This window comes from Hemitrygon akajei, chromosome 3 (genome assembly GCF_048418815.1).
Source record: "Hemitrygon akajei chromosome 3, sHemAka1.3, whole genome shotgun sequence".
Taxonomy (NCBI): Eukaryota; Metazoa; Chordata; class Chondrichthyes; order Myliobatiformes; family Dasyatidae; genus Hemitrygon; species Hemitrygon akajei.
Window position 1 is genome coordinate 85,372,678 of NC_133126.1, and position 22,000 is coordinate 85,394,677.

The 22,000-nt window shown below is 42.9% G+C and overlaps 1 protein-coding gene across 1 annotated transcript in view; it reads left to right on the forward strand.

Annotated features, from left to right (window-relative positions):
• Positions 1-21,758, forward strand: part of LOC140725170 (kunitz-type protease inhibitor 1-like) — a 72,704-nt gene extending 50,946 nt beyond the window's left edge. The window contains exons 6-11 of the mRNA XM_073040271.1: positions 585-620; positions 6,287-6,412; positions 7,541-7,591; positions 11,781-11,951; positions 17,159-17,218; positions 18,285-21,758. Coding sequence (XP_072896372.1) covers positions 585-620; positions 6,287-6,412; positions 7,541-7,591; positions 11,781-11,951; positions 17,159-17,218; positions 18,285-18,448 — 608 coding nt within the window. The 3' untranslated portion in view covers positions 18,449-21,758. The remainder of the gene's footprint in view (positions 1-584; positions 621-6,286; positions 6,413-7,540; positions 7,592-11,780; positions 11,952-17,158; positions 17,219-18,284) is intronic.
• The last annotated feature ends 242 nt before the right edge of the window (positions 21,759-22,000 follow it).

The window sequence follows — 22,000 nt, forward strand, 5'->3', positions numbered from 1 at the left end:
AATGGCTGCTCTGCTCCCCCCGCATTACTTTTATTCGCCATTTCTAATGTATTGTGTTCACTGAATGGGCACATCCCAACTCTGAAAACTGCTGTGAAGCGCTGCCTTTTTAAATTTTCACCACTGGACTTAAGTAAAATCACCACTTATCGTGCTCCTGTTCACTGATTGGGTGCAGTCCAATGTGGGAGAGGTTATTGGGATTAATAGAGAAGTTTTCAACTCTCTGGACGGCCATGGGTATTCTAGTGGCTCGATGTTGCAGTAGGTGCTGACTCACAGCTTAGGGAACCAAGTTCAATCCTAACCCCAGATCCTGCCTTTGTGGAAATTTTACATTCTCCCTATGCTCCAGTTACTCTCACATCCCAAAAATGGGCAGGTTGGTAGGTTAGTTGGTTGCTGTAAACTTGTATGTAGATGAATGGTAAAAATCTGGGGAGAATTGATAGAGAAGAGGTTACAGTGAATATTGTGGCTGGGGCAGCGGAAAAAATGGGATTACTCTGAGAGTTGGCAGAGACCTGACGGTGATCTTTTGTCTAAATTAAATGTGGAATTAACCTCCATTCTCTGTCTTTCAGTTGATTCCAAGTCTTCACGCAGATCAAATTTTCCACGTGAGTATCACTGCTTTGTTTGAATCTTCAAGTGCTTCTCAGACTGTAAGAGAACTCGGGTGTATATATGCCGCCACCCTCAAGTGTACTTTAAAGAAAAGTACTTTTAAAAACATATGCACGGAGCAACTTCTCATAAATGCACTGAGACAAATGAAACATTGAAGGTAGATGTCACGGTCAAAGGAGCACAATCTTTGAGATTTCCGCTCCTGGTTTCTGAGACTTGGGTGTGACTCAACAACTATAGACAGCTCCAAAAGAAATAATCCGTGTGTTTTCTGATCTTTTTGGTCCTTTTATGGCAAAAGAACTGAGAAACTTGGGCTTTGTGATTTAGAAAGAACATACCCAAGGTGTGACATTGCGTAGATTCACTATGACTGAGTAAACAGGATAGGAAAAGGTGATACTTAAAACTAAATTGCATCAGAATGACTAGTGGAATACAAACTCATACTGGCAAGAGATAAATTTAGGATTATGTTAAGCACTGTATCAATGCATGGAATACCCTTCCAAATGGACCAGAGGATGCTTCATTTAAGAAATGGTTGGATGCTGATGGGTTTTGGAGAGTTTCCTCAGATCAGTAAGCTTAGACTGAATAGCATTAACCCATCTTGAATTATCTTATGATGCCTCTCCAAGGTGAATCAGCCTGCAACCAGTCTAAGCTCATGAGGACTAACCATTTGAGTGAGGACCTGGGAGGTGCTTGTCAAACCGTACAGTATTTAAAAATTGTGAAATGGGAAGTAATCCCGTCAGTCACTGGAGCAGAATCAGGCCATTTGTCCTATTGAGTCTGCAATACCATTCCATCATGACTGATTTTTTTTTAATTATATCCCTCTCAACTTCTTGCTCCTGCCTGCTCCCGATAACCTTTGACACCCTTACAAATTAAGAACCGATATAAACTTCCACTTTAAATATATTGAATGATTTAGCCTCTACATTGTGGCAATGAATTTCACAGATTCATCACCCTCTGGTTAAAGAAATTCTTCCTCATCACTGTTCTAAATAGACGTCCCTCTATTCTGAGACTGTGCCCACTGGTCCTAGACTCCCCATTATAGGAAACGAATGCTCCACATCCATTCTATCTGGGCCTTTCAGTATTCAATACCATTCAATGAGATCCTACTTCATCCTTCTAAACTCCAGTGACTACAGAACAAGAGACAACAAACACTTCTTAGATGTTAACCCTTTCATTCCTGGGATAATTCTTGTGAATCTCCTTTGGACCCTCTCCAATGCCAGCGCATCAGTTCTTAGAGAGAGTCCCAAACTGCTCACAACACTCCAGGTGCAGTCTGACTATTGTCTTATAAAGCCTCAGCATTACATCCTTGCTTTTATATTGTAGTCCTCTCAAAATGAATGCTGACATTGCATTTGCCTTTCTTAACAGCGATTCAAAGTCCAAAGTAAATCTATTATCATAGAGTATATATATGTCACTATATGCTACCCTGACATTCATTTTCTTGTGGGCATTCACAGTAGATACAAAGAAATGTAATATAATCAATGAAAAACCGTATGACAAAGACGGGCAAGCAACCCATGTGCAAAATTCAACAAATTGTGAAGTGCAAAAAAAAAGAAAATAATAATAATAATTAACTAATATGCAATAAATATCAAAAACATGGGTTGTAGAGTCCTTAAAAGTGAGTCCACAGGTTGTGAAATCAGTTCAGTGTTGGGGTGAAGGAAGTTATTTCCTCTGGTTCAGGAGTCTGATGCTTGAGGGCTAATAACTGTTCCTGAACCTGGTGGTGTGGGACCTGAGGCTCCTGTACCTCCTTCCTGATGGCAGCAGTAAGAAGAGAACATGTCCAGATGGTAGGGGTCCTTGATGATGGATGCTGCTTTCCTGCGACAGCTGTTCTTGTGAATGTACTCAATGGTGGGGAAGGCTTCACCCGAGGTGGACTGGGCCGTATCCACTACTTTTTGTATGTTTTTCTGTTCGGGGGTAATTGTTGTTCTCGTACCACACCGTGATTTAGCCATTCTGTATATTCTCCATTGTGGATCTATAAAAGTTTTAGATGACATGCTGAATCTGTGCAAACTTCCAAGAAAGTAAAGGTGATACTGTGCCTTCTTTGTAATGTTAGTTATGTGCTGAGTTCAAGCAGGTCCTCTGAAAAATATAACAAAGAGGATATTAAAGTTGCTGACCCTCTCCACCCCTGATCCCCTGATGAGGACTGGCTCATTGACCTCCAGTTTCCTCATCCTCAAGTCAATAATCAACTCTTTGGTCGTGCTGACATTGAACGAGAGGTTGTTTTTGTGCACCATTCAGCCAGATTTTCAATATGCTGAATCGTCACCACCTTTGATTCGGCCCACACCTGTGGTGTCATCAGCAAACTAAAATATAACATTGCAACTGAACTTATCTTGACAGTTATAGACTCAACCTGCAAGTTAACCTTTAGGGAATCCTGCATGAGGACTCCAAGTCTATTTGTACCTCTTATTTTTGTATTTTCTCTCTGTTTAGAAAATATTTTATGCTTTTATTACTTCTACCAAATTGCATGACCATGCACTTTCCTACACTATATTCCTTTCTTTTTCAATCTTTTTATTATTATTATTGATATCAACAAAATAAAATTGGTACATAGATAATGGGATTACAAACATACACATTTCAACTGAACATGAAAGAATACATAAGCAATGATTACAGTATAAATGAGTATTCCCAAATCATGGACGATACAATATACAGATAAACAAGGCAAACCTAGGTATATCATAATATATATTTTAAAAAAACAGAAAAAAGAAGAAAAAATTATGCAAAAAAAACTAATCTAATAATCTAACTAATAAGGAAAAAAAACAAAAAAAAAGAAAAAAATGGAAAAAAAGGGCTGTTTATAATATCTCACAAAAATACAAAATCATCAGTGTCGTCAACTCCGATCCTCCCTACACTATATTCCATCTGCTACTTCTTTGCCAATTCCTCTCATCTGTTCACGTCCTTTTGCAGACTCGCTGCTTTCTCAACACAGCCTGCCCCTGCACCTATCTTTGTATCATCTGGAAAGTTAGTCACAAAGCCATCAATTCTGTCATCCAAATTATTAACATATAACAAAAGAAGCAGTCCCATCACTGACCCCTGTGGAGCATCACTAGTCACTGGCAGCCAACCAGAAAACCGCCCTTTACTCTCATTCTTTGTTTCCTGCCAGTGGGACAATCTTGTATGCATGCTAGTATCTTTCCTGTAATACCATGGGCTCTTATCTTGTTTGGCAGCCTCATATGTGGTACTTAAAGGCCTTCTGAAAATTCAAGTAAGCAATTTCCCCTTAAGGAAACCATGCTGACTTTGGCTGATTTTATCATGTGCCTCCAAGTATCCCAAAACCTCATCCTTATTAATGGACTCCAACTCTTACCAGCCACTGAAGTCAGACTAATTGACTTCATTTATTTTGCCTCCCTCCCTCCCTCCTTAAAGAGTGGAGTGACTGTTGCAATTTTCCAGTCCTCTGGAACCATTCCAGAATCTAGTGATTCTTGAAGGACCACTACTAATGCTTCCATATTCTCTTTAGCTACCTCTCTCAGAACCCTGGGTTGTTGTCCATCCGATCCAGGTGATTTATCCCCCTTCAGACCTTTCAGCTTCCCAAGCATCTTCTCATTAGTACTAACTCACTTCTCCTCCTGACACTCTTGAATTGCTGACATATTGCTGGTGTCTTCCACAGTGAAGACTGATGCAAAATACTTCTTTAGTTTGTTTGCCTTTTTTGTTTTGTCCCCCATTCCTACCTCTCCAGCATCATTTTCCTGTGGTCCGATATTCACTCTCGCCTCTCTTTTTACTCTTTGTATACCTAAAATAACTTTTTGTATCTACTTTTATATTGTCAGCTAGCTTACCTTCATATTTCAGCTTGTTGTTTGTTTAGTTGCCTTCTGTTGGTTTTTTAAAGTTTTCCAATCCTCTAACTTCCTGCTAACTTTTGCTGTGTTATATACCTTCTGTTTAGCTTTTATGATGTCTTTGAATCCCTTTGTCAGCCATGGTTGCCTCATCCTCCCTTTGAGATGTATCTATCCTGCACTTTCCAAATTGCTCCCAGAAACACCAGCTATTGCTATACTGTCAACCATAAGATTAAAGATAAAAATAAGAGCAGAATAAAAACATCTTGCCTTTAAGCATACTTTGGCTTGGATTTTTTTTGTTAATCCTAGCCATTCATGAGTTAGCCTTTTCTCCCTGTGGCCACCTGGGTTTCCTCTGGATGTATCAATCTTCACAATAGAAGGCACCAGTAGTATGCCACAGATTCAAGAGGATCAAAAGGCAGGAGTGAGTGTAGCTGCTGTTACTAAGGAGAAGTTGTTTGGAAAGCTGAAAGGTCTGAAGGTAAGTAAGTCCCCCATTAGTCTGACTTTATTGGTTGCTAAGAGGTTGGAGTCTATTATTAAGGATGAGGTTTTGGGTTTCTTGGAGACACATAATAAAATAGGCCAAATTCAATACGGTTTCCTTATGGGGAATCTTGCCTGACAAATCTGTTGGAATTCTGTTGCAATGTTTTAGGCCATTTATCTAAGAAAAGATGTGCTGGCATGGAGAGGGTCCAGAAGAAGTTCATTAGAATGATTCTGGGAATGAAAGAGTTAACATATGAGGACCATTTGATAACTCTGGGCCTGTACTCACTAGAGTTTAGAAGATAGAGGGGGGGAGAGGTCTCATTGAAACCCATCGAATATTGAAATGCCTAGATAGAGTGTATGTGGAGAATGAGTTTCCTTTAGTGGGGAAGTCTAGGATCAGAATACCTCTGGTATTCCAGAGGTTGGAATACCTCTGAATTCCAACAGAGGTACAACCTCTGAATGGAGGGAGTTCCATTTAGAACAGAGATGAGGAGGAATTCCTTTAGCCAGAGGGCAGTGAATCTGTGGAATTCATTGCCGCAGAGGTTGATGAGTTCCTGATTAGTCAGGGTGTCAAAGGTTACGGGCAGGAGAACGGGATTGAGAGAGGAAATAAATCAGCCATGATGGAATAGTGGAGGAGACTCTGAGCCAAATGGCCTAATTCTGCTATGATCTTATAGTATTTCTCTTTGACTCCATAAACACTTAGTCTATTATATACCAGAGACTTGTGAAAATGCCAATACGCACAGTCGTGTCTGTCACTATATTCCTTCATTGAAGACTCTGTGCTTCTAATGACAGAGTTCAATCTTGCAGAGATTGTCTGCCAGTGAGTTCCGAAACCCCAGCCCAGGATCTGAAGCCCCATTGGGACTTCAGGGCTGTGAGGAAGAAGAGTGAGGATTATAAGTTATGTCTTTTAAATTATTGAAGAATTTTTGTACTTTCAGCTGATCTTATTTGTTCACGTTATTATTAATACCTTTTATCACTGGTGTTGAGTGCTTTAGCTCCTCCACTGCGTAAGCTTGAGCATGAAGTGATGGTGGTGTAGGCCCTTCACCAGCAAGATCTACCAGGCATGGGTTAGTGACTGACAGTGATCAACGTGCTGGGGTTCCTCTTCTGCACAATTCTGTCATTCAAATCCCGAACCATTCCCTCCTGACCAGCTCACTCTCACTTCTGCTCACTTCTCCCTCGCCCCACAGACTGCACAGAAGAATGCACTGAGCAGCAGTTTAAGTGCGCAGACAACTGTTGCATCGATCGTAACCTGGAGTGCGATGGAACTCCCCAGTGCAAAGATGACTCAGATGAATCTGGCTGTGGACACAGTGAGTATTGCTTGCTCAAAGGTTCATTTATTATCAAAGTATGTATGCAGGCTACAACTCTGAGATGTTGCATGCTCTGCTCTTTCCCAGTCAAAGAATGCTCACCTCGCAGGAGGAAGCCACTGACCTCCTTTCTACTCAGTTATTTTCCACCTGTCTTCCTAAAGCATCTCAAATTACCAGGGAAGACCATTCATATGTGCAGAAATTCTGACAGTTTCTTGAAAGAACTTTCCAGTCAGTCACATACTCTGTAATCTCCCGTAGACTCTCCTGTTGGATATTCATCCACTGCCATTTTCAATGCTGCCAGTGGATTGTGCTTCTACCACTTGTTTTTGACGGGACATTCTGTGTCCTTGCCTTTCTCCTGTAACAAGAAAGGATTTAGCTATTCTAGGGAAGAATTCTGGACTGGGTGTGTAACAGCGCATCCAATGGAAACTGAAGAGCTAGTCAGGAGAAGCAAGAAAACTTTTCCCCCGAGAAAATATTACAATGTCACAACAGAAGGGGCAGGACAGCAGTGAAATCCATAGAAGATATAAGATCTACCACTAAGATGAGCATAATAATTGTACTGATTGCCATGACAAAATATTCAGTGTGCTGAGACATGAATTCTCCCCTTTGCAGTAATGACTATGAATGATTAGAGTGGTTAAACAAGTTGAAAATTCCTGGGAAATGCTCTTAGTGGTACTGATTGAGACTAAGAGGTTTAATTATATTTTCTCATTGCTGGGGAATGTTCAAACCAGTGACTTTGCAGTTACTGTCAAAGAGTTGAATCATTAGAATTGCTTCAGCTCCACCCATGATATCAAAAGAAATCATTGATCAGAAAACTTGAGAATAATTCATGCAGTGTAATGACCAATGCTCAACAAGGGCTCAGATGGGGAAAGTGCTTCCCAATCGGTCTTGACACCTCCATTTGCAGCCAAGTATACAAAGCTTTACTTCATAGTGTACCGTTGTAACGTTCCCAACAAAGTAATTCTAGTTCAATTCAAATCAGGGAGTGCTGAGAATCAAGGAGGATTTGGGGCTTCTCCATGGTGTATCATGGGGAGAGGGTTAATGAAATGTATTGTAACCAGCTTTAATTTTGCTTTTCTTTTCCAGTAAGAGACCGATTCAACAGGCTGTTGGACATAGACATCCCTAAAGAGAAAGGTAATTTTTTCACAAACCTAAGTTTAAACCCCCTAGTGCTAATCAGATAGCCAAGTCCGTCAAATTTAGAGAAGCAGTTACTGAATATGTTTCCACGTTCTATTGCATGATGATGATTTCAGTGAAATGTATGAGAAGTAGGAATTACACCATGTTCAATTCAATTCTGAACCCAGTGTTAGACTTTTTGGGGTGGGGCAGAGGGGGTGTAAGGTTAGTGGGGACAGGTGAGAGAAGGTGATAACTGTCAAATTGAGTGACATAATATTTTGGATCTCTTTCTGGTCTGTTTCACATTGACCTATTGGAGCTACGCTAAAAAGAGCTGGAGGAGCTCAGCAGGTCAGGCAACATCTACAAAGGGAAATAGTCAGTCTGGACAGGAATGAAAAAACAGAGGAGGTAGCCAGTATAAAAGGGTGGGGTGACGGGCAGGTGGTGGGGGGGGAGTGGAAAGTGCCAATGATGTCAGAATCTGGGTGGAGATAGGTGGAAATGACAAAAGGCAGAGGATGGAAGAATCTGATGGAAGAGCATGGAATAAGGTGAGGGAGGTCGGGAGTGAAACTGGTGGGAGGAGTGTGTGGGTGATGGGCAGATAGAGAGGGTCAGGAAGGGGAAAAGAAGTACAGCATTGGGGCCCTCCTCTGCCTATCACCCCTTCACCTTGATCCACCTACGTCACCTGACAGCTCGTACTTCACTATTTCCCTCCAGCTTTTTATGCTGGCAGTCTCCCCAAGTGGAGATGAAAGGTTTCAACCTGCAAATTCAACTGTCCATTTTCCTCCACAGATGCTGCCTGACCTGCTGAGTCCCTCCAGCACCTTTTGTGTTGCTGCAGGTTCCAGCACTTGTAGCCTTTCATGTCTTCTCCTCTTGGATCTGCCTTCTTTAACTTTTATAAAGGGAACACATGGTCCAGAAGCAAAGATATGATGCTAAACCTTTGCAGAATTGTGTCCAATTTCTGGATTTTGCAACTTAGGAAAGATGTTCAGGTCATGGAAGTGATGGAGAGAAACTTTACCAGAATGCATTATAGAATGAGAATCTTCGGTTACGAGAGAAACTAGGGTTGATCTTCTTAGAGCAGAGAAAGCTAAGCAGCTGATGTATTGAGTTCTTTGAGATGTTTGCAGAGAATGAATGGAGAAAATTTGTTTGCACAAGCAGAAGAATGAAGTGAGTTAGTTAATAGTGAGTAGTCACAATGCACTGTATAATTATCCAAGGAACATAGAGCAAAGAGCAGTATATCTCAGGGACAGGCTCCTCAGCCCACGGAATCTCTGCTAAGATGATGCCAGCTCAAACTAATCTCCACTGCCTGCACATGATGGACATTCCTCCGTTCCTTGCATATTCATGTGCCCATCTAAAAGCCTCATGAATGCCACTATTCTGTCTGCTTCCACTACCGCCCCGGGCAGTGACTTTCATGCACCTATCACTCTGGGGGGGGGGGGGGGAGAGAGGAGGAGAAAAACATCCCAGACATCTCCCTTAAACTTTTTCAAAGGTACATTTAATGTCAGAGAAGTGTATACAATATACATCCTGAGTCTTTTTTTCTTTGCTACCATCCATGAAAGCAGAGGAGTGCCCCAAAGGGTGAATGACAGTTAAATATTAGAACCTCAAAGCCCCCACAGCTCCCCTCCCTCCCACGCATAATCAGCAGCAAAAAAAAAGCATCTGTGCCCCCCCCCACCAAGCACTCAAGCGTGCAACAAAGCATCCATAAAGACACAGACTTTATACCCCTACAACTACTTGTTTACCTGGTATTCGACATACCACAGGCTCTCTCTCTCTCTAATAAGGGAAAAAGGGGTGTCTCCGTTTCACAGCCAGAGGAGAGACATAACAAACAACACGCTGGTTTATGATGTTAAAAGTCTGTTGTGTCACTTTGTGTCATTCAGGTCTCTGAGCACATAGCCAGAGATCTCTGTCTCCCACAACACACTAATTTCCTGCAGAGACACCGACCTCGAGTCCACCTGCCTCCAGAGCCAGGAAATCCTGAAACTCCACAGGCGAACTAACCTAGGCCACATCCTCGTTATGTTGAATAACGGCTGGTCGTGAGCCCGCGAGAGCAGGTCCCATTCCCACAAAGAACCGAAGTCAGCTTGTAACTCCAGGTCAAGGTCTTCAGAAGAACCCTGAAAAGGAAAAATAGAGATATTAAAGATAGAAGTAGAGCTGTTTCCGAAGATGCAAGCTAAGGAGTCACCGTTTGGAGCCATTGTCTCCTAAGCTTCCCTTTCACCTTAAAGCTATGCCCTCTAATGTTTGACATTTCTACCCTGAGAAAAAGATTCTGGCTGCCTATCCTATCTGTGCCTTGCACCATTTTATAAACTTGTATTAGGTCCCCGCCTCAGCCTCTGGCCGTCCAGAGAAAGCGACCCAAGTTTGCTCAGCCTCACCTTGTAGCTAATACTTTCTAAGAAGAAGGATACTGAGTTAACGTGGAGGGATGTGCAGCCAGATGAAGAAAAGCAGCTTCGATCACATCTAGCAAGTCATGACAATGACACCACAGTTAAGAGTGACTGCTCTCCTCAACCCAATCCACCCTCAGGCGCTTTGTCTTGGCAGTTGACTTCACACCAAGCCATACATTGAGGGTATCACTGTTTGAATGCTGCACAGGTTCTGGCCAAGAAGGACATTGTTTTTAATATAGACAGGGCTGCAGAGCACTGAGTGCAGACTCCTGGACCAAGAGTACTGCAGTGAATCGGTACTCTGCGGGTTATTGCTAAGCAGGGTACGCTTGTGTATTTCTGAGCAGATGCAGGTTTAGACTTAGTGCTGTGGAGTCAGAAGCAGTAGATCCCAATAATGAGGACCACACGAGAGTTGCAAGTTTAGCCAGGGATTGGGGTTAGAAAAGGATTGAATCCAAGGACAAAATAAAGATTCTGCCTCAGGCCAGTGCCATGGTGAGAGATGGCATCAATGGCAAGGGAAAGGGGATTTGTCAGGAGAGCCAAACACATTGGCTTTGAGTATAAAACTTAGAACACTACAGGCCCTTCGGCCCACTATGTTGTGCCGACCTTTTAACCTTCTTGAAGATCAATCTGAATCTTCTTCCCTACGTAGCCCTCCATTTTTCTATCATGAGTTACCTAAGAGTTCCTTAAATGCCCCTAATGCATCTGCCTCTTATACCACCCCGGTAGGATGTTCTACACAGCCATCACAATCTTTTTTTAAAAATCTTACCTCACCTTAAAGATGATCCCCCACCCTTGACCTTCCCACATTGACTCTAAAGAAAAACATGGATCATTTAGAGGTGAATATCCGGCAGACAGACTGAAGAGTGAGGAGGTGGTTCTGGGCATGCAAATGGAATCTGTGTCGCGAATGAGGCTGCTAATTAGTAGCATGCAGTTGAAAGATGAAGGGTGTATGAGAAAGATCTCAGCCTAATATGTCAGCTCTTGATTCCTTTCCATAGATGCTGCCCGATCTGCTGAGTTCCCCCAGTATTTTGGCTGTGTACATTTATCTTCCTTTCTTTCCTTCTGGTGTTGCTCCTTTTTTTTTTTGTTCCTTCTCATTAATTCACAGCAAGTGAACAATAGTGGCCAGGCCAGCAGTTGCTACCCATCCCTTCTCGACCCAGAGAAAGCGGTGGTGTGCCGCCTCTTTAAACTGCTGCACTTCTCCCACTGGAGGTACTTGCAGAAGGGAGTTGCAGAGTTCCAACCTTGTGTCAGTGAAGGACATTTTCCAAACAGGACATCGTGTGATGTGAAGGGAATCTACAGGGAATTTCATTCCCATATACTTGGTTCCTTTGTCCTCTTCAACATTGGTGTTTGTGAGTCTTGGAGGTGATGATAATCTTCGATCTCACAGGGCAAGTGATGAATTTCAAGGTTGTGACAGCCCAGCACGAGTTTGGTGTGAACGTAATCTACGCCTTAGCAACTCAAACCTGAGTCATCTCTAGGCTTTGCTGTGTGTGAACACACGCCCGAGGAACTGCAAATGAAGCCTGTACTTCCTGTTCTCCTTTTCTATTACTATTTGCCTCTCTCTTTCACTGGAGGAAATGATCTGTCTGATAAGGATGCTGTCATAGGGACTGCAGTCAGCATTTTGGAGAGTTAACTGTGACCCCCACCCACCTCATCTTTCTGTTGCTGTCTCACCTCTCCAGCTCGCTGTGTCTACCCTCCGGTGACTGGCCCCTGCCGAGCAGACTTAAGCCGCTTCTACTACAACCCCCTCAGCAGGACGTGTGAGCGCTTCACATTTGGAGGCTGTAACGGCAATGACAACCGTTTCCAGGAGGAAGACAAATGCATGGAAACTTGCCGAGGAGTGTCAGGTAGGGCTTCTTCATCTGCAGACCCGAGGTAACTGCACACATTATTGTCACATGTACTGAGGTACAGTGAGAAACATTGTTTTACATGTTGCCCATACAGATAATTTTACTGCAACAGTGTAGATAGAACATAGCACAGGGACGGGCCCTTTGGCCCTCAATATTGTGCCACACCAGTTAAAGTAGTAATCAAATGGCCAACTGAACAAACCCTTCTGCCTACTCAATGTCCATATCCTTCCACTCGACTCGTACTCATATGCCTAAATAAACATTTAAAAGTCCCAAATGTATCTGCCTCTATCACCACCCCAGCCAGTACTACTAATCTCAGTGTTTCAAAAAAACCTTGCCCTTCATACCTCCTTTAAACTTAACCCCTCTCACATTTAGTATGAGATATTTCAACCCTTGGAGAAAGATGCTGCCTGTCTACTCTGTCTATGTCTCTCATAATCTTATAAACCTCTATCAGATCTCCCCTCAGCCTCCGCTGCTCCAGAGAAAACAACCCAAGTTTGTCCAACCTCTTGTTATAGCACGTGCCCTCTAATCCAGCCAGCATCCTGGTAAACTACTTCTGCACCCTCTCCAAAGCCTCAACATCCTTCTTGTAATGAGGCGACCAGAATTGCATGCAATACTCCAGATGTGGCCTACCCAGAGTTTTATAAAGCTGCAACATAACTGCTCGACTTTTGAACTCTAATGCCTCAACTAATAAAGACAAGCATGCTTTATGCCTTCTTAACCACCCTATCAACCTGTGTAGTCACTTACAGGGATCCCTCTGCTCATCAGCACTGTTAAGGGTCTTGTCCTTAATGGTGCACTGTCTCTTTACGTTTGACTCACCAAGGTGCAACACTTCACATTTAGCTGGGTTAAACTCTGTCTGCCATTTCTCCATCCATATGTGAAACTGATCTATGTCCTACTGTATTCTTTGCCAGTCTTGTACACTATCCACACCACCACCAATCTTCATGTCATCTGAAAATTTACAAAACCATACAGGTCATTTATATATATCATAAACAGCAGAGGTCTCAGTACAGATCCCTGTGGAACTCCAGTAATCACAGACCTCCAGCTAGAATAAGTCCCTTCAATCACTACCCTCTCTTCTATGGGCAAGCCAGTTCTGAGTCCAAATGGACAATTCACCATGGATCTTGTGAAACATCTTAGTAAGATCCATGTAAACAATATCCACAGCTCGATCTTCATCAATAACCCTCATCACCTTGTCAAAAAAACTCAATCAAGTTAGTAAAACACAACTTGCTCCACACAAAGCCATGCTGTCTCTCCCTAATTAGACAATGGTTTTCCAAAAGCTCATAAATCCTATCACTAAGATTTCTCGCAGTATCTTCCCTATTACTGATGTGAGACTCGCCATCTATAGTTTCCAGGATTATCCCTGGTTCCCTTTTGAAAAATGGAACAACATTAGCTACTTGTCAGTCCTCTGGGACCTTGCCTGTGGCTAGAGCAGACATGAATATATTGGTCAAGGCCCCAGCAATCACATCTCTTGCCTCTCCCAATAATGTGGGGTATATCCGATCACTCTGTGGGGACTTTACCGCCTTAGTGCTCTTTAAGAAACCCCACAATACCTCATTTACCTCAAAATGCCGGAGCATATGAATACACTCAGCACTGTTCTCCCTATTCTCCATGTACTTTTCCTTGGTAAATACTGATATAAAGTACGTACTCATTATGGACCTCACCCACATCCTGTGCCTCCAAGCAAATGTTCTTCTCTTTATCCTTGAGTGGTCCTACCCTCTCCCTCTTGCTCTTAATATATGTATAGAATGTCTTGGGATTCTCCTTAATCCTACTTGCCAAGGGCTTTTCATAGCCCCTCCTGGTTTTCCTAATTCCCTTCTTGAGTTCTTCTCTGGCTTTTTTACATTCTTCATGGGTTTTGTTTGATTCTAGATTCCTAAGCTATGCATACTTTCCTTTTACTTCTTGACTTAATTCATCACTTCTCTCGATATCCAAGGTCCCCTTGTCTTGCCATTCTTGACCTTCCTTCTGACTGGAACATAACATGTGCTATATTCTGTGCAGTGGGCCTTTAAACACCCTCCACATGTCAACTGTCGACTTGCCCAGAAACACCTGTTCCCAATTAACTCTGCCTAGTTCCTGCTTAATGCTCTGGTAATTTGCCCTGCTCCACTTTAATACTCCCTGCAATGTCCATTCTTACCCTTATGTATAGCTATCTTAAAACTTAATGAGCTGTAATCACTGTTCACCCACTGAAAGGTTAGTCATCTGGACAGTCTCACTACCCAAAACCTTGTCCAGTAAAGCCCCTCTCCTTGTTGCACTGTCTACATACTGATTTATGAAACCATCCTGGATGCAGCTAACAATTCCTGCCCCAGCTGAACCACTTGTCCCAGTTTATATTAGGGAAATTGAAGCCCCCCCCCCCCCCCATGACAACACCTTTCCTTGCTCTGTCTGCATATCTGTTCCTTAATGTCTCAGTAGCTACTGGGCAATGATCCCTCTAATTTTTTCTTAACAGTTGCGTGGAGAAGCCATTGCTCTGAGCGGGAAATTTTCACATGGCTTGAAAACTGTGCGGGACTTTAATAAAACGTTATATAAAAGAAAGCTCTGGCTGCAAGGCAACAAGAGCTTTGTGCGCGGGAGCAGTTATTGCACACACGCACAGCTTAGAGGGAACAATGTTATTGGGAGGGTGGGTCTCCAGTACAATCCCTTTCACCTTTCCTATTTTTGAGCTCTACCCATACAGACTCAGTGGACAGGCCCTCCATTTGTCCCCTCTGAGTCCAGCTGTGATATTGTCCTGGACAAGTAGAGCAATTCCCACCCCCACCTCCTTTACATCCCTCTCTAACTTTTCTAAAGTATCAACACCCTGAATATTAAGTACCCATTTCTGTCCCTCCCTCAACCAAGTCCCCATAATGGCCACATCATCATTGTTCCATGTACTGATCCATGCTCTAAGCTCGTCACCTTTACTCATAATACTCCTAGCATTAAAACACACACACTTCACTCTGTTCATTCTATTATATCTATTACTTTGCTCCTGTTTGTTTCTACCAGCCCCGATATTTATCTTCTCCATCCCTCCATTTTCTGACCTAGTTCACATTCCACTGCCAAACTAGTGTAAACTCTCCCAAGTAGCACTCGCAAGCCTCCCAGCCAGGATGTTGGTTCCCTTCCGGTTTATGTGCAGTCTGTCCCTCCTGTACAGGTCACTGCTATCCCCAAAGAGGTTCCAATTATCCAAGAACCTGAAACGTAGTTCCCTGCACCAGCTCCTCATCTGTACTATCATCCTATTCCTGCCCTGACTAGTACGTGGCACCAGGAGTAATCCAGAGATTACTACCTTGGACATCCTACTCTTCAGCCTCCTTCCCAACTCCCTATACTCACTGCACGGGACCTATTCCCCCTTTCTACTTATGACATTGGTGCCAATGTGCTCCACAATCTCCGGCTCTCACCCTCACTCATGAAAATATCTGCAGTAACTCTGAGACATCCTGGACTCTAGCACCCAAGAGGCGACACGCTATCCTGGTGACTCTTTTGTGGTCACAGTATTTCCTGTCCATCCCCTAGCTATTGAGTCTTCGACCCTCTCCATGGCCTCCCATCATCTTCAGAGTACGAATTCTTGCTGAAGTGTTGAATATTTGTGCTCTTTAAAGGCTAAATCTCAGTGGATCAAGCCATTTATTCTGCAGGCCCTCACTGTAGATCAATCATTTTTTCATTAACTGTTCCTTTTAAAAATGCAATGCAACAAGAACCTTGTACAGTCCATCTAATGAAAAACAACTCCTGTTCCTTCCATTATCTCAAATCATGGTAGACCGAACTGGTTACAACTCAAGTTCATTGTCAGGAATCTCAATGAATCAAATATCCTTGCCGTTAATTCCCAGTGCATAGAACCTTAATGGATTCAACCTCTTTCCCATTATATAAAATCACAAGGGGCCCAACGTTTATAAAATCATGAAGTGCGTCGATAAGGGATGGTCACTGTCTTTGTCCCCAGGATGTGGGGGGTCTAATTGACCTATCAGCCTGCAGTGTTTGGTACATGGGAGGAAACAAGACCACCTGGAGGAAATTCATGGATATTTCTCATGGAGTCCTGATGACACAAATGTGGGGGATGTTATGGGTAGTGTGGAGGGCTGTCAGAGGTTACAGCGGGTCATCAATAGGATGCAAAACTGGGCTGAGAAGTGGCAGATGGTGTTCAACCCAGATAAGTGTTAGGTGGTTCATTTTGGTAGGCCAAATATGATGGCAGAATACAGTATTAATGGTAAGTGTGGATGATCAAAGGGATCTTTGGATCCAAGTCCATTGGACACTCAAAGCTGCTGCACAGGTTGACTCTGTGGTTAAGACATTCGGTGCATTGGCCTTCATCTACTGTGGGATTGAGTTTAAGAGTCGAGAGGTAATGTTACAGCTATATAAGACCCTGGTCAGACCCCACTTGAAGTACTGTGCTCAGTTCTGGTCACCTCACTACAGGAAAGATGTGGAAACTATAGAAAGGGTGCAAAGGAAATTTACAAAGATGTTGCCTGGATTGGGGAGCATGCCTTACGAGAGTAGGTTGAGAGAACTCGACCTTTTCTCCTTGGAGTGACGGAGGATTAGAGGTGACCTGGTAGAGGTGTACAAGATAATGACAGACATTGATCATGTGGATAGTCGGAGGCTTATCAAGAGAGGGCACAGTTTTAAGGTGCTTGGAAGTAGGTACAGAGGAGATGTCAGGGGTAAGTTTTTTACGCAGAGAGTGGTGAGTGCGTGGAATGAGCTGCCGGTGTTAGTGGTGGAGGCAGATATGATAGGGTCTTTTAAGAAACTCATGGATAGGTACATGGAGCTTAGAAAAATAGAGGGCTATGGGTAAGTCCCTCTAAAGTAAGCACATGTTCAGCACAGCATTGTGGGTCAAAGGGCCTGTATTGTGCTGTAGTTTTCTATGTTTCAATCTCCATGCAGATAGCACCAGACATCAGGACTGGATCTATCAGACATCCGCTGCACTGCCCAACATGTTCATACATATAAATATGGAGGGAAATGCACACTGAACAGGTGTGTCTCACCACTTGCACTACACAAGATAAAGATTCTGTTCTTTCTCTTTTCAGGAAAAGATGTATTTTCCCGAGGTGTTTTTGAGAGGCAGGAGCAAGAAAAATCTTCAAATGGTCAGTATTCTTTGGAAAAGAGGAATGTAATGAAAGGTGGCGGGTGAGGGAATGTTTGAGGGCAGAAATACCAGAAATACAGTACTGTGCAAAAGTCTTGGGGGGGGGGGGGTGTGTGTGTGTGTGTGTATATATATATATATATACACATACTGTACTGTAGTAATTTTATGTATTGTATTGTACTGCTGCCACAAAAACAAATTTCATTACAGATGTGGGTGATGATAAACTTGATTCTGATGTGGATCTCTATTGTGGACTGAGAGTGGGAAGGGGGCAGGGAGAGGGGAATCATGGTTTGGAAAAAGGGGAAGGGAGAGGTGAGGGAGCAGGAAGCACCAGACAGACATTCTGTAATGATTAATGAACCAATTGTCTGGAATCAAATGATCTTGCCTGGTTTCTCAGAGCTGGGTGTGAGCTGGCTTGCCATCCCCCACTTTGGCACTCCTTCTCTGCACACCATCCTCACTATTCCCAACATCCTTTGCTCCGCCAGATTTACAAACTTGCTCTCCACTGCAGGTTGACAAATACAGTACTGTGCAAAAGTCTTATGGCCCCTAGCTCTCTCTCTATATATATATACACACACACACACACACACACACACACACACACACACACACACACACACACACACACACACACACACACACACACACACACACACACACACACACACACACACACACACACACACACACACACACACACACACACACACACACACCTACCTTTTGCACAGTACTGCATGGGGTGTTCAAGATTCAAGTTTATATATCACATGCCATCAGAGCATAGAGAAGAATGCATCATTTGCATTAACAACCAACACAATCAAAGGTGTATTGGGGGTAGCCTGCAAGTGGGGGATGATAAGAGGAATGGATGAGGAAGTGGTAGGTCGGAGGCTTGTTGCATTTGAGGGGTGGAGTTATTGTGGGTTGGGGGATGGAGGGATGTAGTATGTTTGAGAACTGCAGAGAAGGGAGTAGTGGAACATATTTCTCTCCGCTTGACTGCTCTCTCTCTCTCTCCTCCCCCCCCCCCCCCCCCCCAGTTGGCGTTGCCATAGCTGTGGTTCTTGCCATCTGCATCACTGTGGTTCTTGCCATTCTCATCTACTACCTGCTGAAAATGAAGAAGCAGAGTCAGCATCAAGCAAGCCCAGCCAGTTCCACCGGCTCCACCATCGAGGAGGCGAAGAAACTGATGCACATGTGATCGAAGCCCGTCTGCTGTGTGAGGTTCCAACACCTCCAATGCCATTAGAAGACTTTGAGTTAGGGGAAGGTCAAATGGGTGGGAAGGGTCTGATTTGAAACTGATGGGTCCCTGTTTATAGGTAAAATACTTTTACCGTGCCTGAATTTCATGTTTCAATGATATGCCAGTGTGCCTCCATTCATCCAGTTGCCAGAGATATTTCCACACACCTCGAAGCTGAATAATGGTTTTGACTCTGTACTGGATAAGCATCTCTTTCAATTCTTGTTTTTAAATGATTACACACTCCATTTAATATCCAGTTGGATTATAAAAACCACAGACTTGCCCTGCAGTGGACTTGCAGGCTCTTCTGGCATTTCTTCTGATTGTCTTGGTTCAGGAGGAAGGATCTTGAGCCATGGTTATGGCAAAGGTACTGTTTCAGGGTTCAGTGTGTAAGGTTTTGAGGCTGTTGGGATGTCACTATGGTTTGTCCATGGCCTCTGCATTGTTGCTAATAATGCTCTAGTTTCCCTTTCAAAATGATGATGGCCATGTGGCTAAGCTGAAACCCCTCACAGTAGCTCAAGATAAATGCTCCCTCATTCCCCTCCTCCTGATGTTCCTTAATCATCCTCTGGCTGGCCGACCATCATTCTGCTCCCTTTGGCACTCCCTAAACCCACTGACTCCTCGTTTCCACTTCCTCTGATGCTTCCTAATTCCCATTCCTCTGATATTTCCTAATCCCCAATCCTCGTACTGTCCTGATCACTGTTCCCCTAAACTTCCCAAATCCTTATTTCCATACTTGCCTGGCTTTCCTGCCCTCTCTTCTACTCTTGCCCCATCTTAGCATCTCCTCTCTCTCTTCATTCCTTTTACTGAGACTGTTCTTGCCTCTGTTCTATAATTTGATCTCCATGGGTCAGCTCCTGGTTCTTTGCTCGGTGAATTGATGCTGCTGAATCCAGTTCATAGTGCGCCTGGGAGACCCATGCATACTAGTTTAACTGGTGGTTATTAATGTAATAACCCCAAGAAATTCTGACATTTGCTCATAGAGAAGCAACTTGAGAATGGGACGACAGGAAAGTGCACAATGAGAAATATTCTGTATGTACATTTGATTTTCTCCTGTTTTTTTAGTTGAACTGGAAGAGCTGATAGTCAGTTTTTGAGGTTTGCATGAGAGAAAACTGGGGTCAAACCAGCTCACCTGCTCATTAAGAACAGAATACCATAATGGTCAGCAGACTAATAATTAGTTCCCCTGTGGATGACACTGTGTTGCTTCTCATTGCCAAATTTTTGAGGTGGTCTTAAATACAGAGCATATTCTTGCTTTTATTTAGGCAACTGGATATCTTATAAACCCTACTAAACTCACAGTCAAACTACTCGTGTCTGTACTGTTATTGGAGATAATTTTATCCTATTGGCCTAAAATTTCACCCTCAATCCTAAGAACAGTTGGTGGAGTGATGATAAACAGCCCCATCCTGAATGACCATGTGCAGGTGATTATAGGTGTCTAACAGTTAAATGTATATGACTAATTGCTGCAGGTTAATGGTTAAGTTTTACTCTACTCATTTTACTATTACACATTGGTAGCCCCTCTCTCTCTCTCTCTCCTGTATTGCCAGAATGACTGTCTAAAAGTAACTCCTTGCCTGAACATTTGTGAAACGCAATCAAAGCATGTCTCTAATCAAGCTCAGTTATCTGGATGATTTGAGTCTGACCTTTGTCATTTGTAAAGCTGTCACTTACTGACACTGGCATTTAGGGCAGCAATAATGAAGGTCCTCCATCTCTGTCTGTGTGGAAGGATTCTACATTGCTGTTTGCCTAACAATTGTTTTTTGGCAAGTCAAGGTTGTCAGTTCCGAGCTGAACCCCCCGAACCTGGAGGGCCAGTGGGCCACTCTTTGCCTAGCCTCTATCGGTTGACCTCTTTGGCATGGGTGACCCCACCAAGAGACATAACACTCTGGGTCATTGAGACGTGAAAGCCTCCAAACCCTGTGACAAGGTTGTGGTCCTCCTGGAGGCTGCTGCTGTGAATTGGAAGAAGAATCAAAAACCATAGGAGAAGAGGTCAGGGAGTTTCAGTTTGAAGAGAAGTGGTGCAAAGATGTAGGGTTGACCAATTCTGGCAATGCAAAGTATGGCCTGGAGACATTTGAGAGTATAGAGCCAAGGCAGCATAGGACAAGTGTGAATCAATGAGGTTTTGAACAATCTTCATTGGTGTTATATCTTGTGCCAGATTCTAACTGCCAGCCGATGAATGCGATGCAGGATGGGACTCTTGGTGAGCAGTTTGCTTTAACAACAGTGTATTTGCTCTTCAAACAGTCTGTTTAAATAGTGCTTTGTAGCAAAAGGTCTACAGAGTCTAGCTAAATTGAATTTCTCTACTACAAACAAAAATAGAAAGCCGTATAGCTACAGCTGATTAAATGCAGGATGACCTCTCCAGCAAACACAAGGAATGAAGGCAGATTACGTGATACAAAGAAGGTGAGAAAAAGCAAACCCAGCCACTTATAATGCAATTGATCCGGGAATCGCAATCATTGCCCTTCTGACCACGAGTAATGGTTACTATCTGTAGCCATGCCATAATTACACAGTAATGTTTGCCAGAGCTTTCAGTTAACAAAGAAAATATTGGATTGCCTTCGTAAAAGTTGCAGGTTTGAGGTAACATGAGCAAACGCATTTCTGTGGTTGCACTGTTTGTTTTCTTTTGTAAAATTTCTGACTTCTGAGTATTCAGATTTTTTTGAGATTGAACTGTCCAATTTTGAATTTATATTTTAATTTTTGCTTCCAACTTTAATTTTTGTATTTAATAAATATATATTTCTAGTCTAGGAACCTGCATGCAGTGTGTGTTTTCTTTGCAAGCATTTGATACCTTGTTGAAGCTGTGTCTGGACTGCATGCACTCTTGCTTCTGTATTGAAGGTTGTGGGTTCAAGTCCTCCCTCCAGCAATATGCCCATAATAACTTCTGGAGATGCCATCTCTCAGCTGAGCGTTAAACCAGTGGGCTGTATACCTTTCCAGTTAATGCTAATCATTCTGTGGTCGTTCTTGTATATTTTTAAAAAAGAATTGGCAAATTCTCTCCAACATACTGGCCAATGTTAATCTCTCACCAATAATTTTATCAACAGTTGACTTGGTTGATGTACATTGTAAGCTACCATATTACAGCTTTTCAGAATTGACATTCATTAAAAAAAAAATAAAGGCAGCTTTAGATATGTTCAAGTCATGAAGGGTGCTTGATAATAAAAATAGAAAATCATCTGTAGTTTTTGTTTGATTTACACTTACAAGATGCTTTTGAAATAGTCTCCTGCAATCCAGGAGCAAACAGCTTCCATTTAAAAGGGGAAATACTCAGAGGGTGAGGCAGCATCTGTGAGAAGAGAAGCAGAGTTATTGTTACAGGTAAAATATCCTTTGTCAGGGAATGCCTCATCCTGCTCCCCTCCACTTGCAGTGTTCATGGCACATTTTATCCCTGTATAGCACTAAATGAGTCCA